We start from the raw sequence: 27,793 nt of genomic DNA, 5'->3' as shown, positions 1-27,793 counted from the left end.
TTTACATTGCATACCATATATTAACCAGTACTGGAATCAAGTGCTGTACCAAAACAAAACAAATACAGGTGTATCATAAAAATTATTTAATCATTTGACTTCCAGCTTTACCAGACCACCAAGATTAATGCATTTACAAAATATAATGCAATTTAATAACTTAAAAGATATATGATAAGAGTTATCTGTCTATTTACAATTTTGGTTACCAAACACTGATCTGACATTGTACAAAAGCTGACGGTGTTGGTGGGGTGGGATGGCATGGGACAGGAAAGGAGTAGAGGGGGTAGATCTTAAAAAAATTTAAAAATTTAAAAAGAAAACATTTCACCCTCTGCCACTTCAGTTATGCTCATAACTGATTAAAGCAAATATGACATTTTAATTAGCTAGCTATGCAACATCATTCTCCGTGAACTTCAGCTGCTGCCAAAGTCCTAATGTTGCTTAAGTAACAGTATATACAGTAACAATGTCTTAACTGCAGAGTTATGGACAAAGTGCAATAGTCTTATGGTTGAATCCAGGCTTTGTACTTCAGCCTTCAGCATTAGCAGTAGCCCCATTACAGTAGTACGTCATTCCTTGCTGAAGAAGGAGAAGAATCCCCCTTTTCTTGGCCTTCCTTCCTCTCCTCGCAAGCGCAGGGAGCGGCTGGTGGCAGAGCCACGCTGCAGGGTGGCCTTCCTCTCTCTCTCTCTCTCTCTCTCCCTCTCCTCCACTTGCTGGCAGATCACCAGCCTCATGTCCTCCTGAGAGAGAGAGAGAGAGAGAGAGAGAGAGAGAGAGAGAATGCATGCTCTGTAACCCTCTCAAGAATTTGGCTACAGCTGTACTAATACAGGATCTTTACAGCTTCACAAAACAGATCTCTTTCTAAATGTTTCACCTTCCAGCCTCTGTAGCTTAAGCCTACCACAAAGATAAAGAAAGTTGAGACTTAAAGACAAGTCTTCTCTTTACAAAACATATTTGTCTAGATTCATCAACAGCCAAATAAATGAAGCAACACCTCTGGTTGTTAAGTAGCCAGCCAGCAAGCCTGCTATATCACATCCCTCGCATAGCTTCCTATTGTGCAGCTTGTATTAATATTGTGCAGCTATATAAATAATAAATAAAAAAAAAGCATTATTGTAGCATATCAAAGTGGTCAGGGCAACCGGGTTTGATACCTTATGTCAGCACCAACCTGGGACTTTAGTTAACTTAATTTCATCGGTAATATGCACACAGGCATAGACAAACTCACCTGCCAGGCATCCACCTCCTGAGACAGTGCCACCTTGTGTTTAATTGTGTTCATGAGCTGCTGGTTGAGCGAATCACGCTCCTGGCGCACCTTAGCCAGCTCTGCCTCCAGGAAGCTAGGCAACAGGGAAAAACAAAACATAGACCAAAACTGTTCAGAACTACACACCTTTTCTTCCACACAGTTCTTATTTGCCACCAAAACAGCACTGTTATAAATGTAACTAATTTTAACAGCAATACAGTATTACCGTATTATGAACAGTTGCTGTTGGTGCTGTATACAGCATATACAGAATACTACTGTATATTTACAATAGGTTGAGTGTGAATTCTTTGTGGCAGATTAAATATTACAGTGATCATTATTTACTGGAATTCAAGGTACAGTTTAGTTATTCTAGCGCAAACATGGATCTTTTTTTACAACCTTAAAATGAAATTTGTTTTTGCTGACCACAGCCACTTCAAGGTGAAATTAATACATTATTCTATCAGTTTGAAAATAATACCGTTGCTTTGTGGTGGCACCCTAACAGCTCCGCTAAAGGCGGATTCATCTTTAGGGCAGTGGTTTAGTGCAGCTGCCTCTCTCTGGGGACCTGAGTTTGAGCCTAGCCAGAACCCTGCCAATAACACTGGTGTCAGAAGTGGAGGCGTGGCCTGGGTGGACTGGGCAGTGTCCCATTGGTGTGGCAGCCAGTGAGTGGCATGTGATCATGAGGGAGCAGAGTAGTGATACACTCCTGAGGCTGTCTAACTGCTACACCATGAATTCATGTCTAAGAACATCGCTACGGTGACCCGGGCGTGCAGGTTCTTCCTGTACAACATCCGGAGAATCCGACCCTTTCTCACCGCCTACTCCACTCAGCTTCTTGTTCAAGCAATGGTCCTGTCCCGCCTGGACTATTGCAATTCTCTGCTGGCTGGCCTTCCAGCATCTGCTATCAGACCCCTACAACTCATCCAGAATGCTGCAGCCCGTCTGGTATTCAATGTTCCCAGACATTCACATGTCACCCCCCTGCTCAGCAACCTCCACTGGCTGCCTGTTATGGCTCGCATCAAATTTAAAACTTTGGTGCTCGCATACCAGGCAGTTAAAGGATCAGCCCCTGTGTATATTCAATCCCTTATCAAGACCTATACACCAACAAGACCCCTCCGTTCTGCCACTTTGTGCCGTCTGGTGCCTCCCCCTCGCCACTCCTGCACTTCACGCTCACGACTGCCGTCTGTCCTGGTCCCACGGTGGTGGAATGACCTCCCGGTGAATGTCAGAACGGCAGAGTCTCTGACCTCCTTCAAGCGCAGACTGAAGACCCATCTCTTCAGGCTACACCTTTCCCTCCCCAACTCACAATCACTGTGATTAGCCTTAGACCGTAATGGCACTTATGTATAGATATCGTTACTTGTATAGGTATTGTTGTTTTTATTGGCTGTTGTATTCTAGCTGCCAACTGTGGTATGCTATTTTGAAAGTTGATTGTACTCTTCAAGGGTTCTGAATTTCTGTATGTTTACACTAGGACTCGGAACTGTACTGTCCTCTCAGGTCTACTTTTGCACTTGTTCTTGTGATTAATTTGCACTTTGTTGTACGTCGCTCTGGATAAGAGCGTCTGCTAAATGCCACGTAATGTAATGTAATGTAATGTTTAGTGCAACGGTGAGTGCAGCACCCTCTCCCCTTGATACCCAAGTTCAAGCCTCACCAGATACCTGCCATTACAATATAGTAATTCAACGATTCATTTAACATTTCTGTTAAATGAATTATATGAACTTGCTGGCAATTAAAAATGTGTTACTTCTCTCTGTGGCAGAGAAGCAGTGACACTTCAGAAGTGAAAGCACAAAGAACAACACTGAACTGTGCTTAGCCAGCATACATTGATTTGGCAGTCATATCGTACACAAATGGATTGATGCCAGGGATTCTGAGGTCCTCACCTGTAAGTGGGCTGTCCAGGAGAATGCCTGAAAGCCTGCAACTCTTCTTTTAAAGACTGCAGCTCCCCTTCTCGGGACTGGAGCTGTGGAATAAGACATTTGAGAACATTGGATTGAAATCAAACCCATAATTTGAATATGGATTAAATAAAAATTGGAATTAGAATCCCATGAGAAGCACACCTCTTCCCTGAGCTTCTGAATTTCACTCTCTTTCTCTTGTAGGATTTCTGAATGAACCTCAATGGCCTCCTTTGTCTAGAAAAAAAGGAAATATTTCTTATTACTTTTGGGGGCCTTTAGAATTAGAGAATACAGCAAAACGTCCGAAAATGCTCAACCAAGCCTTATTCCTGGGCTTTCTCCATGGTGTAATTAACACTGAGGCAAGGTGGGAGACAGGGGCAGCGAGTATTTAAATATGCAAAGCATCATGTTTGAAAAAGGGACCTCTCACAAAAACACGCCCCTGCCACACACATCTGCTGACGAGGCATTTTCCTGTGTTGTGTGTGTATTATTTATTTTCCTCGGAGAGCAGGACGCACAGGTAAATGGTAAATGGTTGGCATTTATATTGCGCCTTTATCCAAAGTGCTGTACAATTGATGCTTCTCATTCACCCATTCATACACACACTCACACACCGACGGCGATTGTCTGTCATGCAAGGCGCCGACCAGCTCGTCAGGAGCATTTAGGGGTTAGGTGTCTTGCTCAGGGACACTTCGACACAGCCCGGGCAGGGGATCGAACCGGCAACCCTCCGACTGCCAGACGACTGCTTACTGCCTGAGCCATGTCGCCCCATGTGTGCTTGGGGAATGCACGGGGAGGGCGGGCGGGGGTACCTGGGACTGCTGGAGCTCACACTGCAGGGAGAGCGGGAAGCAGGTGGTCTCACTCAGGCTGGCCTCCTCCCCCAGGGCCTGGACCCTCTGCCTCAGAGAGTGTGTCAGCGTCCTCAGCTGGAACACGGCACTGCGCTCCTGGTCCAGCTGTGGGGGGCCGCAGAGCCAGCAGCTCGCTTAAACATTCCCCCTCCACCTGCTCTTCCCCCTCCTCCTGCTGCTCTTCCCCCTCCTCCTGCTGCTCTTCCCCCTCCTCCTCCTGCTCTTCCCCCTCCTCCACCTGCTCTTCCCCCTCCTCCTGCTGCTCTTCCCCCTCCTCCATCTGCTCTTCCCCTCCTCCTGCTGCTCTTCCCCCTCCTCCTCCTGCTCTTCCCCCTCCTCCTGCTCTTCCCCTTCTTCCGCTGGCTTTACGAAAATATTTACATTACATTACATTACATTATTGGCATTTGGCAGACGCTCCAAATGCCAATGCAGGGTTAAGGGCCTTGCTCAAGGGCCCTAAGGGCCTTGCTCAAGGGCCCAACGGCTGTGTGGATCTTACTGTGGCTACACCGACCAACCTTGCGGGTCCCAGTCATGTACCTTAACCACTACGCTACAGGCCCCCTCCGGGATGTTAGCACCGCCCCACCAAACTCACCTCGCCTTCTCTCTCCTCCAGTTTGGTCTGCAGCTCTGTCACTCTCTCCCTCAGGCCGTCCCTCTCTGCCCGCAGCCTGGAGCTGTCCTCCTGCGTAGACGTGAGGCGTTCCTCGGCCCGTCCGTATCGTTCCTGAAGCAGTCTGTTCTGTGGGGTGAGAGAGCCAAGTGTGGAAGCAGTGAGAGAGGTTAATTTGTACAGGTGTTTGATGGAACATAGCTGATTGATTAACCTGTCACCTGCAGGGGGGGTTGTAAACCTTTCATTTTAAGGTTGTAAAACTTTGTTATTTAATCTACAATAGGACTTTAGAATTTCTATATTTCTGGGTACTGCAGTTCCTGACCTTATTACTTACAGACTTGGCCTATCTACCTTGTGTACTAGACTTATGCTCCTGGCTTAACAACCGATCCTATGTGATTTGTACCTTACCTAACCTGTTCTGTAGTTTGTTCTATGACCTTGGTATGCATTGTTTTGTACGTCGCTTTGAATAAAATAATTGAATTTATTTTGCATCTGCAAAATAAAATATAATGTAATGTCATCATCTTTTGGCGTGAAAACATCACCAGTGTGTGTGTGTGTGTGTGTGTGTGTGTACCTCTGCCATTAGACTCTCCATTCTGGCAGAGCTGATGGAGTTGCTGTGGCTCCTGTCGTCCATGTCCTCCCTGAGAGAGCGCAACTCTGACCGGAGAGTGTGCTCCAGAGCCACTGCCTGAGAGAGAGCGAAAACGTTATGATAAATTCATAAATACATGAGGACATATGCATAGATATGTGCGTACAGTATATGTACATATGCCAACATATGTAATTACTGCTAATACCATAGATAATTGTTTTTGGTTTTTTTGCTGGAGGCGTGGGCGGTTCTGTTTTAGAAGGTGAGCCGGCGGGGGGGGTGTTTTCGTGACTTTGTAATTTGTTCGACCTGTTTCTATCATCTTTATTTCTTCAAATGAGTTTTTCGATTCAGGAGGGAAATTACAGGAGAGGGAACAAGAAGAATGATGGAGAGAGGGTCTTAGAAGGAGAAGAGGAAGAAGGGAAAAGGAATTTAAATAGGAATAAAAGACAGGACGAAGAGTGAGCAAGGAGTTGCCTTGAGAGAGAGAGGAGGAAGTTTCTGTCTGACCTTTGAAGCCACCAAGCAGCTAATCCACATTCCACAGGTCGTTACAGAGCAGCAAGACAGAGATGGAGAGGACGATGGGTAAACTGTCTAAAATTAATTACTTTGGGGACCATGACTGGGCTCTGATGTAGCCATCATAAGATCCACACAGCTGTTGGGCCCTTGAGCAAGGCCCTTAACCCTGCAATGCCCCAGGGGGGATTGTCCCCTGCTTAATATAATCAACTGTCAGTCGCTTTGGATAAAAGCATCAGCTAAATTACAAATTATAAAATTTTCAATTATTGTTTCCGAGGAGTTACTTTGAACCTTTTTTTTTGTGCACGAGGCGTCTGACATGTATACACTCTGGCCACCTTGCTGTTTTTAAGGTGAGCATTTCAATGCATTGTGAGGGCGAAAAAATCACCCTACATCACTGTCATTCTTGACCGGTGCGGTCAGGATTTCATTCCGAGACCTTGGGCTCATCCACGCATCACAGCATGGTGGCTTAACTGAATGAGCCAGCCCCTCGTTTTATTTTATGGCAGTTTTATTTTTAATCTTATCACAGTCTTTAATTTTTTCGTTTTTAAAAAAAAATGTTAATTTAATATCTTAAAGTCAAGGCAATGGGACAGGGAATGTAGTTATTCCTACTGCAGGACAAACAGACATGTAAAATAAAATAAAATGAAGGCAGCAGAGAGAAAGACGGCCTCTGATTAGTCACCTCGGCCAGCTGCTCCACCAGTTTCTGGTTGTGATTGGACAGCTGCGTTAGCTGCTCGCTCTCCTCCCGCCTGCGATCCCGGCCCTGGTTGCGCTGCTTGTCCAGCTGCTCCCGGAGCGCAGTGATGTCAGCCTGTAGCTCCGCCTCCCGCTGACCGCTCTCCAGCTCGCTCACCTCCAGCTTCCGCTGAAGAACGTGCTTCTCCTGCTCCAGAGCCTGACACACAGACACAGCACATTACTATAAGAGCCCAACACAGACACAGCACATTACTATAAGAGCCCAACACAGACACAGCACATTACTATAAGAGCCCAACACAGACACAGCACATTACTATAAGAGCCCAACACAGACACTGCACATTACTATAAGAGCCCAACACAGACACTGCACATTACTATAAGAGCCCAACACAGACACTGCACATTACTATAAGAGCCCAACACAGACACAGCACATTACTATAAGAGCCCAACACAGACACAGCACATTACTATAAGAGCCCAACACAGACACTACATATTACTATAAGAGCCTAACACAGACACTACATATTACTATAAGAGCCCAACACAGACACTGCAGGTTTTATAACAGCCTAACGTACAGGCACCACATATTATTATGAGGCAAATACACAGACACTGCACTTTTTTATAAGGACCAACACACAAGCACTGCACTTCATTATAAGGACAAAATGCATAGCCATTGGAGGGTAATGCAATAGCCCATTGCACTTTTTTGTTATTTAAACAGTTAAAAGAGATTTGATGTTGACAGACAGGATGCAATGCCTACACGCAGATGCAAGACAATGTCTACACTCAGACGTTATGATAATATTTACATTACATTACATTATTAGCATTTGGCAGACGCTCTTATCCAGAGCGACGTACAGTTGATTAGACTAAGCAGGAGACAATCCTCCCCTGGAGCAATGCAGGGTTAAGGGCCTTGCTCAAGGGCCCAACGGCTGTGCGGATCTTATTGTGGCTACACCGGGATTAGAACCACTGACCTTGCGTGTCCCAGTCATTTACCTTAACCACTGCGCTACAGGCCGCCCCATGTTTACACTCAGACGCAGTGGTATTTCACTGGAATAATGAGCCGGATCTTTAAGGCTGAAATGCTTGCGTGTGAGAGTGTTTACGCTCAAACCTCTGTCTATTGAATCCGAGCACAAGAGAGGCCTGTCTAAATGTTCACCCAGTGTGTGCTCCTCAACTGCTCTTTGTTCCTTATTTCCATGAAGTGTGATAGAGATATCAGGGAGAAACTGAACACACCAAATTTACCCAGTTCTCATCAACTGCCCTTGGCCTATTTAGTCTGTTAACATTGAAAGGTGAATTATAGCCTAATAAGTAGTATGTACAACCCAAAGTAAGTTACAATATACAATACTGAAATATTATTAACTTTCAACATTGATAGCATTATATTGTGTTAGAAATAGCCAATGAGTAGCCATATACAGTACTGTGCAAAAGTCTTAGGCATACCATTCTGTACAGAACAAAAATAATTCAATGAAAGGTCCTAAATAAATGTACTATACATTTTACATTACATTTTAGTAATTTGGCAGAATAGTTAAAAACTGAATCAAATCAGTATTTTTTGTGACCACCCTTCGGCGTTAAAATTACATCACTTCTTCCAACACTGTCCTGCAGTTCTGTAAGACAATCAGCAGGGAGGTTGTTCCAAGCATGTTGGAGAACTTGCCACAGTTCTTCTGCAGACTTTGGTTGGCTCCTTGCTTCTGATCTATCTCAGACAGCCTTGACCAAGTTTTTATGTAAAAAGTTGTCAATTGCTTACTTTTTAAAATTAATTACAAAAATATCTCTGTAAAATTAAATCTTTTGGAAAATGAATATTTGGAAATCGCAAATGTGTCCTTTTATACTAACACACACAAAAAAAAAAACCATATATATAATAAAGTCTGGGGTGCCTAAGACTTCTGCACAGTACTGTATGTTTTATGTTTCTAATCGCTAGAGACTGCCATTAAAAAGAGTGAACACAAATCTTACATAATTACATTCATCGCCATAATTCCTCATTTCTTAAAAGCCTTCATTTAACCTGACCCACAATTATTTAAAGCTGTTTTCAGGCTGACTTTGAAGCAGCAAATTCTGAGTCATTATTCAGAGAAGGATTGTTCAGAACCCCATATTGCGACCCTTTGAACCTTTTATATTTTTGAATTTAGTAATTACCCATAATTTTACGGAGCTGGGTGTATGCTGAAAGGATTCAGTTGAAGTGGAAGGTTTTCAAAGCACCTGCCAACCTGTGGCTTGTACCAGCAACCACACGGCTCGAGAAACCCTTGGCTGAAACTATTACACCGTGAATCATGTTCTTGTGACCTGTGCTAACCCTAGAAAGTGCACAGCCAGCAAGCAGTTTCTTGGAGATAGGTAAAAACAAAGAAAAGAAAATGATGCCAACTTAACAAGGAGGCAGGGTCTGGGCAGAAGAAATAAAACTCTTTGGTTTCCTTTCAAGGCCACCCCAATTCTCATTTCTATTCATTAATTACATTACATTACATTACATTAATGGGATGTGGCAGACGCTCTTATCCAGAGCGACGTACAGTTGATTAGACTAAGCAGGAGACAATCCTCGAACCACCGACCTTGCGGGTCCCAGTCATGTACCTTAACCACTACGCTACAGGCCGCCCACGTTCACAGCCCCAGCTCACCTCGGTGTCTTTGTCCTTCTTCTCCAGCTGAGCAGTCAGCTCCTCGTTCCTCTCCAGGAGGGCTCGGCCCAGCTCGGCCGCCAGGATGAGGTCCTGCTCCAGGAGCACGGAGCTCCCGTCCTCCTGGGCCACGCCCGGGGGGCCTGTCTCTCCCACGGGGGACATGCGGGGTCCCCTCTGCGGGGAGGAGGTGGAAAAAGGGAAGAAGGAGTCTTCCAGGTTTGGGGAGGGGAGGCTGTCCTTCCGGGAGGAAATCATCTCCACTGCGTCACTTCCGCCCTCTGAGCTTCTCCACAGATCCGAGGACATGGCACATCCTGCGGCCCCGTCCCCTCTCTCCCGACCCCGGCAGCCCACCTGTCCCTCTGCGGTTGCCCCGGCCGCTGTTCTGTTTGCCGCCCGAGGTTTATTTAGCGGCCACGGTAACCAGGCGTCCTGGCAAAAGCTTTAGAAGGGGAGGGTTTCTGAGATCGGACCTTGGGTGGGCATGACGTATGGACTATCACTGCTGAGTTCCACCCTATTGGAAATACAGGAGGTCAGCCACACAGTTCACTATAGTCATTCAGTGGTCATAGTTCAGAAAACAACACCCCCCCCCCCCCAAAACCCCTCTTTCAGTACCGGTCATTCTCTTCTCTATCGCTTTTATCCAGACAAACATTACGATTCATCAAGCCCATTCAATACCCCCTCCCCCTAACATTCAATCAAATGAAAAAGCATGTCTGTAACCAACAACCCAGTAACCCGGTTTATACAGTTATACAGCTTTTAAACGAGCAACTTAGAAAGTAAAGCATTTTCCTTGGCGTATCTGTGCACAGCACAACAATAAAAAAAATCTAAGAAAACAGGTAACGCAATCTCAGGCCTGAAGACTGGCACTATTGTGTTCTTTGTGTGTGGCTCTATACTGAAGACAGGACAGTGGCCTCCACGCATTCCTGCAGTCATTCAGTCTGAGTAAATGGGACATGCTCCGCCTCATACTATCTGCTAGACAGGTTTTTAGAAATGGGTAAGGGGGGGGGTATGGTGAGGTGGCAAACTTTCCTACTTTTGCAGTTCAACCCTTCTTTTACACAGCATCTCAATAAAGATTCAATTAATGAAAGGGGTCATACATTGCCAAGGTTATTTCACCTTAATTATCTTGTGTGTTTTTTTAATGTACTGCCAGTATTTCTTCCTATGCAGGAAGTATTTGTTAAGTACACTTAGAGTGCACAGTAATGATATGAGAGCAGCTGGCTTTGCACATTATCACACCCATATGTTTAATCTGTCCGTACATAAACCATATTACTCATATTTAGAACAGTTCTCACTCTCAATGTAGCTCCTTCATTAGAAAGCCTTTTATTTACTACGTATGCTAGTTACTTATTCACTACTATACACTACTCCCAGCTATACCATTAGAAGAGCCAAACGTTGAATAATTTAAGTGACCTTAAATTATAAAGCGCATACTGAATATTGTTTTCTTTTTAGCTTCACATAATACCGCATGTTAAAATAATAAACAAGACATTTAAACTGACGCAGCGGACTGAATTAAGTATTTTATACTGCTCCTCGGTTTTTCCACCAGGGTTTTTTTTCCCTTACCTGAGCAGTTCCGGGGGCAGCTCCTGTGTGTGTGTGTACTGACGGCGATATGTTGCTGGTTGCTCTACCAGCGGCTGGTTCTCAGGTCGCCACGCAGGTCCCGCCCTCTCCGGGAGGAATTCTCTCAATCCCCATTTCGCGTCAGGAAGTGCCTGGGGAATGAACGTACCTCTACAGAACAGGTGATTCACAGGTGCGCCTGCCGGTCTGTCAGGCCGCGCCAGCCGGTCTGTCAGGCCGCGCCAGCAGTAGCGTTGAACGCAACATTGTGTGCCTACCCGAGAGGGTGGGGACGTAACACAGAGAAGGCAAGGATTGGGGGGGACGCGCATGTATGTGCAGGTTGCAAATATCGAGGAGGAGGTGGCGAAGTAAGGAACGGAGTAACTAATAGCGACAATTAAAAACTTGGCGATAAATGATAACCCACTTCCTTGTGCTCGATTTACATCACAGTGAACCAGTGCCACTTACTGCTAAAAAGGTGAAACTACATCATGCAAAAACCCGTCTTTAGAATAGTCGAGTGAAAACAAAACTTCATACAGAACTCAATTTAGTCCTGGACTAAGCTTAATCTGTGTCTACTAAACCGGGAAAAACTGTAGGGCTAGTTATGGGTGTTATCTGACAGCCTATGTATTGAGGATTTGGATTTGGACTTGGTTAGCTAGGTTAACTTTCACTAGTGTTTTCGTGGTGTTGCATCCATGCCAACTACTTCTCTGAATAAAGGAGTCTTAACTGAATGCAATGTAATATAATTTAATGCAGTAAGACTTCTAAATAAAAATGTTCTTCATGAGCAGGGTGACACAAGAAACGGAATTTGTTTGAAGAACAAACAAATTGTTTGCTGCTTTGGCTGGTTGACACACTGCTGTTGTAAACACGTGCTTTCAGTAAAAATCCAACCTTTTAAATGGATGATATGTCAAAGTTAAGACATGTAGAACCATGAAATTAGGTGAACTCCCAGGCAAATAGACATGTAATGTATATATAATGTTTTGCATCCAAGCAATACACTCACACACTTTATTAGGTATTTATTAGACCTATTTTTTTATTTTTTATTAAGTATTCTGCTGCTGTAGCCTATCCACTTAGAGGGTTGACGTGTTGTGTGTTCAGAGATGCTTTTCTGCATACCACTGTTGTAATGTGTGGTTATTTGTGTTACTGTCACCTTCCTGTCAGCTTTGACCAGTCTGGCCCTTCTCCTCTGACCTCTCTCATTAACATTTCTGCCTGCAGAACTGCCGCTCACTGGGTGTTTTTTGTCTTTCACACCATTCTCTGCAAACCTGCAAGACTTTTTTGCGTGAAAATCCCGGCAGTTTCTGAGATACTCAAACCACCCTGTCTGGCACCAACAATAATTCCACAGTCAAAAGTCACTTAGATCACATTTCTTCCCCATTCTGTCATTTAGTCAAAAAAACTGCTGAACCTCTTGACCATGCCTGCATGCTTTTATGCATTTTGTTGCTGCCACATGATTGACTTATTAAGTATTTGCATTAACAGGCTGGTGTACAGGTCTACCTAATAAAGTGCACAAAGAGTGTAAATGAAGTAGGGCACAACGTTGTGCCTTTGATGAATTAGACCAGCGGTACTCAACTCCACATCCTGCGGGCCGCAGTGTCTGCAGCACTACTCAACTCCACATCCTGCAGGCCACAGTGTATGCAGGCATTTGCTTCAGCCGTGTGCTACACCACCTGATTTCACTAATTAACTTATGATCTGAACCAAGCAGGTTAAATAATTAGTGAAATCAGATGGTGTAGCGCACGGTAGGAGCAAATACCTGCAGACACTTGACTAGTGCTGAATTAGACAGATCTGATATGACCTGTACAGCTGTCAGAAACAGCAGAGAATCTACCAAAAGGAAATAAACATATAGACCATCGAAGAAGCAAATGAGAGGGAAGGCTGGACTTGAGATAGAATGAAGGCGGTCATTCGGGTGATACAGAACTATACTGTGAGAGTATTTTTCCTGGCAGGTGAATGCCTCTGAATGGATACCTTGATCAGCTCCAGGGACAGACTAATGGCCCCTCTGCTCTGCTACATGGGAGCCGTAGCAGTCCTCCCAGTGCCAGACAAAGCCTTGAGTGTGCCGGGCCGGTGAGGTCAACCTAGGTCAAACTGTGGGCGGGGGGCAGCCCAGCTCCACACAAGCAGGAGCCTGTCAGCTGCTGCCCCCCCTTCTAAACCACCAATTCCTGTTTTATACACAGCATGCTTTCCCTGTACCTGAATGGAGTCATTTGGCACTTATGTAACGACCCCTCTGCATGGCTCCAGGCCTCAATGTGCCACTGCGTGGATGCCCAGGCTATGTCGCATGCATTAGGTAGGACACGCTCGAGATCCTTCTGGGATAAACGGGATGGGGCACGTGAAATCCCTTGTACCGAGATTCACACAGAGGATTTGTACGGGTGAATTCCTACCTTCCCATTCCATCCTGCCAGCCTGAGTGAGCTGGCAGACACATCACTGCAGCACACCTACACATCTAGAGTGTGGCTGAGAGATTCTGGACTCAAAGACCTGGCAGAAGACAAGGAACTGTGTGTGCTTGTGTGTGTGTTAGAGAGCAAAGTGTGGGAGACTTCTCACATGGACTTCTCTTGGCTGATCCCAGTTTAAAGCCCCTCCTCTGGAATCAGATGTGGGGCGGTTGTGTGTTTTTGTCTAGGATACACAGAGTGAGTGTGTGTGTGAGTGGGAGACAGAGAGAGAGGGAGAGAGATTCATCAGATAGGACACAGACGGAAAGACGGAAGATGGATTACCGCATGTTTTCGTTGTTTTTTCTGACACTGTGCTGTCTGTTACCACTCACTGTACGTGCAGGCAGGCAGATGCCCAAACTCTCTGACAAGAAGCTGTGCGCAGATTCAGAATGCAGCCGTGAGTAACATCTTCTTACACTCATACAACCATTAAGGCTATTTTCTTGGTTTTCACAGAATTTTATTTCACTTCTTTCCATAACTGTCTAGTTTCAACTGAATTAAACAGTATAATGCAGGGCATATTGCAAGAACATGCAGTATTTGTTTCAACAGGCCATGGAAATTAAGAGATTGTAGTATTTTTCTTTTCAATTCTTAAAACATAAATGCCATAATGACATGAGTTGTATGCTTCAAACACTCTGTGAAAACCCTCTGTGCTCTCTCCCTCTGTGCTCTCTCTCCCCCTCTCTCCCTCCCTCTCTCTCCCTCTCTCTATCTCCTGTCTTTCTCTCCCCCTCTCCTCCCTCTCTCTCTCACTCCGTCTCTCTCCCTCTCTTTCACTCCATCTCTCTCTCCCTCTCCTCTGTCTCTCTCACTCCCTTTCTCTCCTCTCTCTCTGCCCCCTCTCCTCTCTCTCTCTCCCTCTCTTTCACTCCATCTCTCTCTCCCTCTCCTCTCTCTCTCTGCCCCCTCTCCTCTCTCTCTCTCTCCTCTCTCTCTCCCTCTCTCTCACTCCCCTTCTCTCTCTCACCCCCCCTCCTCTCTCTCTCTCTCTCACTCTCTCTCTACACTCATATGTAATTACTGTAACAGAGATGCCTTGCATGTGACTGCAGTGTCAGGTGACCCTGTGTCTCTGTGTTCAGATCCAATACTCATTGCTCGCGCCCGGGAGGATTTCTACCCCCAAGACTGCCGCTTCATCCCCATTCGCAGGGGTCAGGTCATCTATGTGTATGCCATGCTTAAGGACCGTGGTAATCTCTTCTGGGCAGGCAGTGTGAGTCTCACACCCAGGGACACTGATGGGGGAGTGGGGTGCACTAATAATACCGCACATAGCATCCAGTAACAATTTGCGCTGTCCAATGTAAAACCACAGAGGTTTTTTTTTATTTTTTTACTATGTTACAGAGAGCTTAGCTGGAGTTTAAACCTCAGGTTTAAATCCCTAGACCTCAGAACTGCATTATAACTGGAACAGGTAATCCTCATTTCACAGATTTTGATAGCTTTTCCAGTTGTAATGCAATTGTGTGATCTAGGGGTTTAAACTTGACCCAATATATTTAAGCATTGCCTTGTATTTTGTATACATTTGTACAGATAATTTTCAGTTTAATTATAATAACCTTGAACTATCGTTAACTGTCTTGGGCTAGGTGAGTGATTGTGATCTATTATATTTCCATGGACATTATGCAAGTAGCTTTAAAGATGGTTCATATTTGGATACTGTATTGCATACTATTCCCCCTCAACAATTCTTCCTGTTATCACTGCAGGTTCAAGGTTCCTACTATGGCGAGCAAGAGGCGCGTCTTGGGCATTTCCCGAGCAGCGTCGTAGAGGAAACCCATGCACTTATGCCGGCCACAGAGGAGGTCAAAACTGACGTATGTATATTGGGGCTGTATTTATTTATTTATTTATTTATTTATTTATTCATTTGTTTATTATATGAAGCCTTCATTAAATCGACGACGTCTCTAAACCCAGGTTAAAACTAGTTTCCACTAAAGTTTTGTTCTGACACTGATTTTCTTAACAGAACTGGGACTTTTACTGCAACTGAATGCGGATTTGAATCTCCACAAGCTGACAGTTGACAACGTTGACAGATCTGCGACCGGATTCCTATACGCATTATTCCTACGCATTTAAATGGACCAGTGCAAGCGGTTTTCTTAATAGCCAAGTTTTCGCTTTTACCTAGCCAACATGCAACGTAAGGACATAGCCTGAGTAGTGACTGGGTGTGCAGAGCGTGTATAATTTGTAGAAATATCCACAGTGAATCCTTTAAACAGACAACTTTAATTTGGATAGGCTATACAAAAACAATTGTACGCAATTACATGGTAGTAGCAAGGGTGTTCCCTCTCTAGTTCAAGCGGACCAATTATCACCATTATTGCATTTTGAATGGAATAAACGTAAACAAAGCTGCTCTCAAATGTGTAAGCGTCTGTTTTCATCGAATATGTTTTTTTTATTGTCAGCACATCATCGCTGCTGTTGGTCAGATAAAATAAAGCAACTCCTGAAGTTCAAAAGTAGGCTAGCTGTTTGCTGCCTGGACCGAAAGTTTACATTGGGCTACAGTTTTTCAGGGGGATTAATTTACTTTGTAATTTAGAAATACTGCATTAGCCTAATTTTAAATTTAGCCGACAAATGCCTACGGAATGGATTGCCGTCAACAGAGGGCACACCGTAACCAAGGGAACGCACGACAACAAGGAGGTCATGTTGGAATGCTATATTTGGCAATCCTATCCGAGTGTATGTGTAAACTTGTAAAGGTAAGTTGATGTTTATGATTATTAAATATCTACTGGGGTTCTGCTAACCTTTGTTTCTTACTAATTAGGAGAAAGTAATGATACCACATGGAAAGATAATGTTTGGATAAACTTGCTATGTATCATTGCAGATACATTTTCCTATATAACCGATGATATTACCTGTAAATTGCAGCTCATCCCGAACCACTTCGCTACATGGAGGACGAAGCATACTATTTTGAATCGTTCCCTTGCCGATTTGTTTTGTGATTATAGTATAGGCTACAGTTTGCAACATTCATTATTGTATAATGTGACGGCTATATTAAACCTAATTTAATTTTATTTGAAAAGATTGTAATTGTCACTGGGGCTGGAATGTACTTAATGTCTGAAAAACATTCAGACATATAGCTACAGTATCCACTCACCAAGCACTTTATGGAGAACATTTTTTACTTTATTACACCTACTTATTCATGCAATTATCTTATCAGCTAATTGTGTGGAAGCAGTGCAATGCATACAATCATGTAGATACAGGTCAGGAGCTTCAGTTAATGCTTACATCAACCATCAAAAAAATCTAACCAATTTTTTTTATCTAAGTGACTTTGACCGTGGAATGATTGTTGGTGGCAGACAGGGTGGTTTGAGTATCTCAGAAACTGCTGATCTCCTTGGATGTTCACACACACTAGCCTCTAGAGTTTGCAAAAAAAATGGTGCAAAAAAAATCCATTGAGCAGCAGTTCTGCAGACAGAAACGCCTTGTTAATGAGGACGTCAGAGGAGAATGGCCAGACTGCTCAAAGCTGAATATAACCGCACATTGCAACAGCGGTATGCAGAAGAGTGCCTCTGAATACACATTGCAACATAACTCTAAGTGGATAGGCTACAGCATCAGTAGAAGTCTAATAAATACCTAATGAAGTGCTCACTGAGTGTATATAACATTACAGATATACACATTATTTGCCTGGGAGTTCACCTAATTTCATGCTTCTACATTTCCTAACTTTGACATATCATCCATTTAAAAGGTTGGATTTTTACTGAAAGCAACTCATGTGCACATGTTTATAACTGCAGTGTGCCAATTAGCCAAATAAGCAACCTTCTTCAAACAATAATAATAATAATAATAATAATAAGACTAATAATAATAATAATAATAATAATAATAATAATAATGATCATCATCATCGTCATCATCCTCTTTTTTTAGCATGGAATTTTCTTGGGAGGACAGAAGCCCCCCTTTCCACTATATGGTGCAAGCCTCCGGACAGGGTGAAGTGTGGAAAGGAGAAGACTCCAAATTTCAGCAGTACGGCTGGCGCGGCTCCACCAGCGAAGATTCCTTCTCAACAGGCACTCTCGTCGGCAACTGGTCAGAAGAGCGCTCCGACGTCTGCCATGTATCTAAACGTCGCCCCCTACCGTCTCAGGTGGGTATTGTTAACCTGGTTTTTCAATTTTGCACTGACGGAGTGAATTGTGAACCGCATGTTTGTTAAAATGTTTTGTTTTTTTCTCCTGATCTTTATGATTTCACCTTTCACAGTTCTCCCACTATTTTGAAACAACATATTCTTCTTCCTACAAAAAAGATGATAAGCAGCCCTTTCACACCACTGGTACGTTACCTCCACACTACTTAATGTACTTAAGGTTCTGTTCCATGAACAAATCAGTCAAATGTACCTTTTATTTGCTATAAGTCATCCCTCAACTCTGGTTCAGATTACAGACTGCTACAAAATGTGAAGTATGTACCTCTGAAATGATCTGGAAGACCAAAGATGCATTTTTGGTGGAACATAACCTTAATCCTGCGTGGGGTGTTTGCGTGTGTGTGTGTGCGTGTGCGTGCGGTGTTTGTGTGTGTGTGTGTGTGTGTGTGCGCGTGCGGTGTTTGTGTGTGTGTGTGCGTGTGTGCGTGCGGTGTTTGTGTGTGTGTGTGTGTGCGTGTGTGTGTGTGCACAGTGTTCATGTGTGTGTGTGAGTGCGTGCGTGTGTGTCCCATTTTTTAAACATGTATAGGCCTCTGTTTTTCACTGCAGGCTTGAAGAGAGAAGCTCGCTCTTTCCCTGGACACCAGCCTGAGCTGGACCCCCTGCACACCCGAGGTGTTCCCAGCTCCATCTACAGGGTGGACTTCAAAGATCACATGACATCGAAGGGCCAGGGTGACACAGGCTCAGCAACGCAGGCCGGTCCTCAAACAAGGTTATGTTCCACCAACTCAGTGGGGCATGCAGTGGGCCCACCACAGACAGGGGGCGCTGTCTGTCCCCCCCTCTGAGTTAATGCTTCATTCTGCGGTAATGGCTCTGCCACTCACAGCCCGAGACATTCCATTGGCTGTTTGAGCAAAGCAAGACTAGACGACTGTCCCTGTCACTTTGTTTCATTCAATATGAATGCAAGTTTCTGTTATTTCTTTCCAACTACGCTCACCGGGCACTTTGATTGTTGGTGGCAGACAGGGTGGTTTGAGTATCTCAGGATCTGCTGATCTACTGGGATTTTGACGCACACTAGTGCACACTAGTTTGCAAAGAATGGTGCAAAAAACAAAAAAAAATCAGTAATTTTCCAGTGATTGAATTTTGAATTCTGCACACAGAACTGCTATATCAGTGGCAAATGAGAAACGTCAGAGGAGAATGCCCAGACTGGTCAAAGCTGACAGGTGACAGTAATGCAAATAACCACACATTACAACAGTGGTGTGCAGAAGAGCATCTCTGAACACACAAGGCATCATAACGCTAAGTGGATAGGCTATAGCAGTAGAGTGCTCGGTGAGTGTATATTCAGCATTTTTATTTGCTATCCTGGTTGTTCCTGGTTTGGCTTTGGCCCTGATTCCATCTTCAAAAGTAATCATGCTGTGTCGTAGCTGCATTTACAACTGCACTCTCTTGTTTTTTAAACTCTTTGAGTGTTAAGTTGCTTTCCTGCTCAAATGCAGTTCAGTCTTTCACTCACAAAACTCTGGACAGTATGTGTGCAGAGTGAAATCACCACAGCACACATAGTACATACTATAATGTCTGTATGTGGTGGATGCATTTCGGGTGGACATTGCAGTTCAGCTCAAACTCAGGTGTAATAGAGGCACAAATTATTTCAATTTTCTGATAAAGATTGTTAAAATTATGGACTCCAAACCTATTTAAATATTACTAGTTCATGCCATACATTCCAATTAATTTGTCATTTGATATTTTATCCCTGTTTAAATTGTGTCAGAATCAAACTAACACTGAATATTTATGTATGCAATGTAAGTTCACTTGATCAAGTGAGGAGACCTGAACTATTATTTTTATGATACTTTTATCTGTGAATACCTGGGCTTCTACACTGACCTCTAATCTATGTGAGCATGAGATACAGTACTCATAAACAATACTAATGAGATAAAGCTGATTTGAACAACTACACCTCCTACAGATTGATAAAAGAGGTCAGAATGTGTAAATAATTAAACACCGTATAAAACATTCATGGGTTCTATCGGTAAATAAAGTAGTAAAACTTGGTGTCCCATGATCTGAACGTCTTAGGCCATTTTCTTCTTGTGGCTATCAATTACAATAATTGTTGTTGATAACCACAAGGAAGGGGGTAGGAGAGAGAGAGCCCAGCTGGCACCTTTTAGTTTCTAGAAAATTCCGGTAGATTACAGTGAACATTACCAACATTGTCTTTATTGACACTGACCATTATGGTTGACTTATTTACAGGAATAAACTTTTCACCACAATACTACTTTAAATGGAAATGGCACTTCCAGACAGCTTGTCGAAAACACAATGAACAGAGTTGTCCTATTACTGGATTACTTCATTGTTTTTTTATTTTGATCACCATTATTATGATCACTATTACAAATGTAGCGAAATATTGTGTAAATACGGCTCGTACTACTACAGTTTGTCAGCAATTTGTGATAATAAAGCAATGATTAACAACACAGGCACAGAAGCTAGCAACTGCTAACAGTTTTTGGTACCACTGCTACCTTCCCTCAAACATCCCTCTCCTGTCTTTTCTTTATTCTCGTTTCTTAGCTGAGGGTTGTTTGGGGGTGGGGTGGCAGTCATGGTTTTGAGGTTTGTTTGGATGGGTGCTGAATTTTGGCCTTCAAATGGAGTCCGATTGAATCATAGGCTCTCAGTATAAGTAGTCATAAAGAACACCAGTGCTGCTTGTAGCTGGACCCACAAGGCAAAACAGTAAACAGGCGGTTTACCCTCTCACTGCAGGCCTTATGTGTGTGTTAAAGAGGTGTTTAATGACTCACCTTTGTCCCATAGTAATGAGTCCACTAAGATGGCAGTTAATGTTATTTCTACACAGCCATTGCCTTGTGTGATTGACAGGGATGTGATTTTTGTTTTTTGTTTTTTACACATGGGTACATCATGATGTCATCTCATGTCAAAGATCGCTGAATAAAAGTTTTTTCAAATTCTCTCCCTTGACTTTGATGGTATATATGGTTGACTGTGTGACCTCCAGTATTGAATATACAATTCAGAAACAGCTGAGAATACCAACTGTCCAATTACTTTTGGTCCCCTAAAATGGAGGGACTGTATGAAAAGGGATTCCCATGCATGCATTTAAAGTCCAATGTTCTGGAACACAGAGCCAAAAGAACAGAAATTGTACCACCGCCCAAATACTTACAGACTGCACTGTAGAGTCCAAGGTAGGAAGCTTGCAACAACTGAAATTATTTGATTTTATTATGTTTTCTGTAATGTTACTTTTTCATAAAGTTAACAAACGTAATATTGCCATAGCAATAAGTCTGTGCTTTTTAAAGGGGACGTGATAACACAATGTTCAGAGAAAGAGATCAACATTCACAAGCACCTCCCAGCTGTTCCATATTGGGATCCATATCGGGATTTCAGCCTGCAAAACAAGGCTCTTATCTCTCTATAGCTGTGTTTACTGTATTGTGCTTTGCATTTCTGCACTGTAGTTGCTTATCCGGAATGATTTGCAATGCAAAAGTGTTGATGATGAAAGAGAGCAAAGATGCAAAAATGACTGTGATATTTATACACCATCATTAGGTGTGGAAGTATGAGAAAGCACTAGTTCTTACAGAAATGAATGTACTGAACATATTGAAATAAAATATATGACACAGACCAGGCTTTTAATATTTTAAGCTAATTATGTTACCCATATACCGTATTTACAATATATTGCAGTATATTTTGTTTCGGTAAGGGAATATATTATTGTCTTGCACCTCTGTGACTAAAAACCTATTCTTGGCGGGACAGAGATGGGTTCACACAAAGAAACATGTTTTGTTATTGGCTTCGATGTGCAGCAGCTTAGCTTGGGTTCTCAGGGTCCGTCCTTGGACAAAGAGCTGATTGTGCTTGCCTTGTGTGGTAAAATTCCTGCTGCTGCTCCAGAAGAGCCTTGAAAGTCATTCATGAAGCAGGAATGTGAGTGAGAGTCTGCGTTCCACATGAAGCAGTACGGGGGATATCTGTGCTAATATATGTGAAGTGGCTGAAGGGACTGGAGGTCCAAAGTTTGTCAAATAAGCCTGACCCCTAAACTTCATCTTATCCTATCTCAGTCTCTGTAAAACACTAAACGGCACACCATGTCTGTGGAAAATACAGTATCGCTGGGTCGCTGGGTCACTAATGATGAGTTAGGTGTGAAGGTGAAGGAGGGTTATACATGAGTGCCAGGGCTGCCAGGTGCCTGGGTAGACGTGGTTGATGATTGGGGAGGGGTTAGTAGCCCTACTTCTTCTGGGGCGCGGTCACAGCAGGCCTTTCATCGCAGGTGATGGGGATGACGCGCTCCGGATACTCCGCCATCTTGTGAGGAGCGACGAGGGTCAGCACGCTGTCAGAGGACAGGGAGGAGGTGACCTTGGCGGGATCCACCCCCGCCGGCACCCTGTACTTCCTGAGGAACTCCCGACACACAAAGCCGTGGTTGTCCTGGGAAGGCCAGACGAAATCACAACGAACAGGGTGTATTACATTACATTACATTAATGACATTTAGCAGACTTACAGTTGATTAGACTAAGCAGGAGACAATCCTCCCTTGGAGAAATGCAAGGTTAGGGGCCTTGCTCAAGGGCCCAATGGCTGTGCAGATCTTATCGTGGCCACACCGGGGATCGAACCACGGACCTTGTGGGTCCCAGTCATGTACCTTAATCGCTAGGCTACAGGCCGTATTAAGGCCTGCATCACCACTGACCTGCTATACGCTCCAATTTCACTGATTGAGAGCAGGATTTTACAACCTGAGAATTTTAAGGGTCTGTTATTTTGTTTACTTAAATCTTAGACAGATCCAATAAAAACAATGTTATGATCAGGGGTGTGTGGTCATTGATGCAAGGGGGTGGGGGGGAGGGGGGGACACCTCCCGACCTATCATCATACAGTATTTTATATTATCGTCCTTTCGTCATATTTCTTATATGAATGAAGAAAAAGCCATTAGATTGGCTCAAAATACGCAGTAAAAACATGGCAACACAATTTAATACAAGAAAATATATTTGCTTTCCTCATACCCCACATTTCTGTCTTGGCATGCAGGTAGTTACCATGTAAATTACACAGTAACAGAAAGTTTGCTCTCATTGAGAGTGGATGGTGCTTTGAGCTTTTGAGTTCATTCAGAATATCTTTTCAGCTCACCTAACGTCCTACTCATCAAGACCTCTAGACCAGGACCTGGGTGAGAATGCTTTTAAGGCGACCTGCAATCACAATTTCCCCGGGTCTGCTATCACAGAAACATTTGGTCTAATGATGATTTGTATATTAACCGGTATATATGAGTTGGTACCTGGCGGTCCTCGTGCTTCCCGTGAATCTCAATGAACTCTCCACTGATCTTGACTGTGAGCTCCTCAGGAGAAAAATGCTTGACGTCCAAATTAATTGTGTACTGGTCCTTCTCCATTCGCATCTAGCAGAGCACAAACACGAGGTTTGAGAGGTGAAAGCTTTTTCCCATTGCTTAAAAGTGACAACAACCATACAGTGGTAGAAAGGCAAGTTATTTTGAAGAAATTGATTCCTTCCAGAATGATCCAGCAGCCTATGCCAGTGGGTGGAGATTCAGTATGTGACCATGAATATTTTCAACAATGCCCTGCTCCCTGTGCCCAGGAAGGACTATACCTCATGTACTGCTGGCAGGCAGAGACAGCAGACATCCAGGGCCAGAGCATTGGAGAAGTCAGTCATGTGTAATGCGATGCAATGAGACCACGGGGCACATACAGTACTGTGCAGGAGTCTTAGGCACCCTAGACTTTATTATATATATGTTTTTTTTGTGTGTGTGTGTGTGTGTGTGTGTTAGTATAAAAGAACACATTTGAGATTTCCAAATATTCATTTTCCAAAAGATTTAATTTTACTGAGACTTTTTTGTATTTTGTATTACTGTAAGCAATTGACTATTTTTACATAAAAACTTGATCAAGGCTGTCTGAGATCAAAAGCAAGGAGCCAACCAAAGTCTGCAGAAGAACTGTGGCAAGTTCTCCAACATGATTGGAACAACCTCCCAACTGCAGGATAGCGTTTGCTATCTCAGAGAAGTGATGTAGTTTTAACGACGAAGGGCGGTCACAAAAAATATTCTGCCAAATTACTAAAATCTAATGTCAAATGTATAGTACGTTTATTTAGGACCTTTCATTGAATTCTGTTTGAAAGATTCTTATATGGACAGAATGATATACAGGTGCCTAACACTTGCACAGTACAGTAAAACACTGAAACCCCAGTGTTTTAACAGGGTGAGGTGCAGGGCAGTCATAATCGCATGGTGACTTTGTCTGTGCCTGCTGTTAGACTTGACCCTGTGGCATTATTTATCCCTTTCTATTAATAGCCTGTGTCGTAGTATCTCTGCCTCACGACATCACATTGTGTTCCTTTAGCACACACAGTTTGACTCAATTTCAAAACGGGACCGAGGACAGAGAACGGTCAAAGGCCGAGGGCTTAATTCCAGAGACTGTTTCTGCAGTGACAGACAGGTTCTGGAATTTGAAAACCACTGTCACCTGATATAGTTAGCTGCCATTACATTATTTTTCCTGTACAGTCAGATCATACCTAATAATATTTTTTCAAATATATCAAACAAGAAAGATTTCTGGCATCTCCTGAGGTTTTAAAATGGGCTTTCGTAGCCCTCCCATGACGCAGCACAAAATTCAATTCCAACGCTACATGAAGCCACAGGTAAGAGTTTCATTTAGGATAGCATAACGGCAAGAAGTCCCCGGTTAAAAAATAAACCAAACACCCTGTCAGAGATGGATTGAAATCAAGTCCTCCTTAAAAAAAACTCCTATTAAAAGACTCAAATGAAGCATGCAAGTGAACTCACATAGGTTTGGTAAGGGCCACAATACTAGGTAAGGCGCGAGTAACAGTCTTGCCCGAAAGCGCTAGAGGCAACTGTGCTGTCAATCTTGCCACCTATCCCGGAAAACATATTTAACTAATCTTAGAAACTATTTAGTATTTTAAATGCAAAGACTAAACTAGAAAAGAGGGCTGTGGTTCATTGATGTGGTTTCAAAGAACCTATGGTACGAACGCATGGACTTTACAAGAGTCCAGCTATGACAGGTCAATAAGAATGCAATTTTTCAGATTGCACGGAGCTAGTTTCACTTATGAGTATGTTCAGCAGAACGTGGATTCCAAAACAATAAATCTGCAATGGGTATCTGTACAGTTATAGCGTTATGTAGCATTATGTGCTAGCCCCAGTAAGAGGTGATCCTTCTTTTTTCATACCTTTTAATCTAATCTATTTTATCCCATAATTTGGAATGTCCAAATGTAATGGTAAAATCACCCCACTGCCATACAATATCCTTCAAAACAGGTAGTCATCACTTTTCTGGACTCATTCACCAGCTGCAAAACTGCAAAATTTACATGGCTGGCAACAGTATAACATGTGCCACTATATATTGGACATAGCCTGCAGACTCTTACTCTCCATTCCTGGGGGGTATGAGCAGCTCAACACTGACCCACAGTCAGAACTGGCAACCACCGGATTTCATCCAGACTCACCTTCCTGAGTGCTGGTGCTTTAACTGAATACCCTGCCCAGGAGTTCTGATGAGCCTTCTCTCGAATATTCTTTTCATTGCGTCATGTTGCAGGGTGAGTCACCAGTGACATTAGTAGTATCAGTGACAGTACAAGTTAAAAATAACCCAGGATTACTGTGTCCACGGTTTAAATAATTGAAACAGGTGCACCTTGCTTTTGTGTCTGTTACTCCGAGTGGCTTTGAAAGAAGAATTTTAAAAATCCTGGAAGCCATAGCATTTGCAGAAAAACACATAACAGCCTTTAGCATTAGCATTGATAGCACATTTGTAAGTGTCAGACAGGAAAAGAAAGGCAATATGCTTGAATGTTGCAAATGAAAATGCAAACTACTTTTTCCAGATTAGCATGACTGACGTTGGGCAATGATGTTCGTGACTTCATTACGTGAGAGCAGCTTGACCAACCCTGATACCATGGATACCATACCATGCTATTAGTGTCCAATGACGGCATAGCAGTCAGTATGGACCCTTAAACAAAACCTTAGCAGCTCCGAAAGCATGCGGCAATCAAAATGCTTTACACAAAAAAGCAATGGCCGCGGAAAAGATACAACCATTCTGTTAGAACATGGCAACACAGAAAGAGTTACTGTGTGTGTGTGTGTGTGTGTGTGCGAACTTCCACATGCACGTCTGCTCACGTTTCTCACCTCTGAGTGCCCGCTGTCCACCCAGCTGGGCAGGTGGGGCAGGGGCAGTCGGGGGTAGTAGAAGGAGGGAAAGGGTGCGTATAGCTCGGTGTCCGTTATGTGCTCCCCGAAGCGCTGATCGAAGATCCGGGGCGCAGACAATGAGGGGAAGAAGGACCGTCGGAACCAGGGGTGCTGGATGGCAATATCCATGGTGTCTTACCCAAAAGGAAGGCCCAACTGCACTGTTACTCTGCAGGGAGAAAGTTCCGCCTGTCGACCGAGCTCCCTTATATATAACCACCTCTCTGCCAGTCTGCGCCAACCAGACACACTCCTACTGATCTTTCTGGAACAGTGATGTAAACTGATTTTTTTTTTCAATCTCTCCCCATCCTTTTGTCCCACCCTCCCTCCCTCCCCCTCCCCCCCTCCCAGCTCTGTCTTTGCCCCGTGTACATGCTTAAACTGGTGGTCTGATGTCATTGAGTCAGAGATCCCCCTTAGATTATTTTCAGAGCTATGAATAAAAAAACAAATAAAAAACAGAAAACCTTTTTTTATTTTAATTTGTGGAATGGGACATGCCCGTGTCAAAGCTGCAGGCTCTCAGGACTTCAGTTGCCTGGCATCCACTCTTGAAACTTGGCCGAGAACCCAGGCTGCCGCCTGAGCCAGGGGGTTTATGTGACTCCGTCTCCAGTGCGCCCACCCGCCCCACAGCCCCTCTGGGCTTCTCACCGTCGCCGAGCTTTGTCTGCAGGGAGGGACTGCGGGCTTGGGGCCATGTTGGGATGAAATGCGGGGTGTGTGGTTGGTCTGCTGGCCGTTGCCAGTTGCTGGGCTCTTTACGGAGTCAATCCCCGTGAAATTATCCTATTTCTGGCACACCTGCATCGCTGTGCAAACATCCCATAATGCATGGTGGGAGGGGGGGAGGGGGCAGCCCAACAATGTCCTTTGTTCTGCTGGATGCCCGGTCTATGAGACTCTTGTTCAGGTGCAGTCTGGTCTATGGCCTGCCTCCAGTAAATGTGGCCCATCTGGTACAGGCAAACACTGTCCCAGAGGGTCACTTTCACAGTTTTATCTAATTTTATTACTGTTCTAGCATTATCATCGATGATTGACCTGGCCTCAACATTCGACTATCATTTAATTTGTCATTGTAATCAGAGATTAATGGCTATGTTGGGTGTGAAGCTCATAAACACTGTCCATTTTATTGAAAAGTGGTTATCATTTTGAGGGATTTGCAGAGAAATGAATTCAGGGCACAAGGAGAAGTTTGGTTATTGGCAGGCATAGCGGCACAGAAGGTGGAGGGGAATGAGCTGTAGATTAATCTGGAATGGTCTAATTTGAAGGCAGAAGGCAGAGGTAAAGGGGTTGGGGGGGTTTGCGTGTGGGATTTCTATTCAATGTCCTTAGTCATATGAGCTCCCTGCAACATGCCAGTGGGGGCACTCTCTGTGACATAAACAGGAAATAGGAAGAAGCAGGGTTGTGTCCTCAACCGCCCCTTTGTTTATTTTCTGTATTCAGTCGGTTCTGACGGTAGACATAATTGCAGTTTAATTCTTGTAGTCGAAACCACCCGACACACACACCCGACACACACACACGCACACATGTGTTCATATACTATACATGCAGCAGCCTCGTGTGTGATTTTGAAGTGCGCACCATTGCTGTGTGGCGCAGTCAGCTGTTGGGCTGCCTGTCTGGGAGAGCAGGCGGAGAGAGCGCTGTGTCCCAGGGACACACTAAACCCATCAGACCTGACGTTCCTCA

General features: G+C 43.9%; 4 protein-coding genes across 7 annotated transcripts; 2 read left to right on the top strand and 2 right to left on the bottom strand.

The window, feature by feature from the left end:
- Nucleotides 1-71: 71 nt before the first annotated feature.
- On the bottom strand, nucleotides 72-11,110 carry bicdl2 (BICD family like cargo adaptor 2). Its single transcript, XM_061247350.1, has 10 exons — nucleotides 10,918-11,110; nucleotides 9,304-9,823; nucleotides 6,567-6,782; nucleotides 5,315-5,431; nucleotides 4,708-4,854; nucleotides 4,065-4,211; nucleotides 3,397-3,471; nucleotides 3,214-3,296; nucleotides 1,256-1,370; nucleotides 72-755 (listed from the first exon to the last, which is right to left on the bottom strand). The coding sequence occupies exons 2-10, from the start codon at nucleotides 9,610-9,612 to the stop codon at nucleotides 582-584; spliced, it is 1,383 nt and encodes a 460-aa protein (XP_061103334.1). The 5' UTR covers nucleotides 9,613-9,823; nucleotides 10,918-11,110; the 3' UTR covers nucleotides 72-581.
- On the top strand, nucleotides 10,970-15,856 carry mia (MIA SH3 domain containing). Of its 3 annotated transcripts, none has more exons than XM_061247352.1 (6): nucleotides 10,970-11,099; nucleotides 13,173-13,288; nucleotides 13,795-13,851; nucleotides 14,546-14,679; nucleotides 15,185-15,295; nucleotides 15,451-15,856. In XM_061247352.1, the coding sequence occupies exons 1-6, from the start codon at nucleotides 11,077-11,079 to the stop codon at nucleotides 15,472-15,474; spliced, it is 465 nt and encodes a 154-aa protein (XP_061103336.1). In that variant the 5' UTR covers nucleotides 10,970-11,076; the 3' UTR covers nucleotides 15,475-15,856. The 3 variants fall into 3 exon arrangements, with proteins under 3 accessions (XP_061103336.1, XP_061103337.1, XP_061103335.1); XM_061247353.1 differs by lacking the exon at nucleotides 10,970-11,099 and adding an exon at nucleotides 11,295-11,401; XM_061247351.1 differs by lacking the exon at nucleotides 10,970-11,099 and adding an exon at nucleotides 12,965-13,059.
- Nucleotides 15,857-17,418: 1,562 nt separating this feature from the next.
- Nucleotides 17,419-21,656, top strand: cfap68 (cilia and flagella associated protein 68). Its single transcript, XM_061249391.1, has 4 exons — nucleotides 17,419-17,640; nucleotides 17,757-17,829; nucleotides 18,256-18,381; nucleotides 21,646-21,656. Exons 1-4 carry the CDS (start codon nucleotides 17,419-17,421, stop codon nucleotides 21,654-21,656), a joined length of 432 nt encoding a protein of 143 aa, XP_061105375.1.
- On the bottom strand, nucleotides 19,937-26,287 carry cryabb (crystallin, alpha B, b). 2 transcript variants are annotated; one of them, XM_061248881.1, is made up of 3 exons: nucleotides 26,021-26,287; nucleotides 23,060-23,182; nucleotides 19,937-22,191 (listed from the first exon to the last, which is right to left on the bottom strand). In XM_061248881.1, the coding sequence occupies exons 1-3, from the start codon at nucleotides 26,210-26,212 to the stop codon at nucleotides 21,988-21,990; spliced, it is 519 nt and encodes a 172-aa protein (XP_061104865.1). In that variant the 5' UTR covers nucleotides 26,213-26,287; the 3' UTR covers nucleotides 19,937-21,987. The 2 variants fall into 2 exon arrangements, with proteins under 2 accessions (XP_061104865.1, XP_061104866.1); XM_061248882.1 differs by lacking the exon at nucleotides 26,021-26,287 and adding an exon at nucleotides 25,243-25,333.
- Nucleotides 26,288-27,793: the final 1,506 nt, after the last annotated feature.

Source organism: Conger conger, chromosome 7 (genome assembly GCF_963514075.1).
Source record: "Conger conger chromosome 7, fConCon1.1, whole genome shotgun sequence".
NCBI lineage: Eukaryota > Metazoa > Chordata > Actinopteri > Anguilliformes > Congridae > Conger > Conger conger.
Note: the sequence above shows the minus strand (reverse complement) of the source record. Positions and strands in the feature narration are given on the sequence as shown.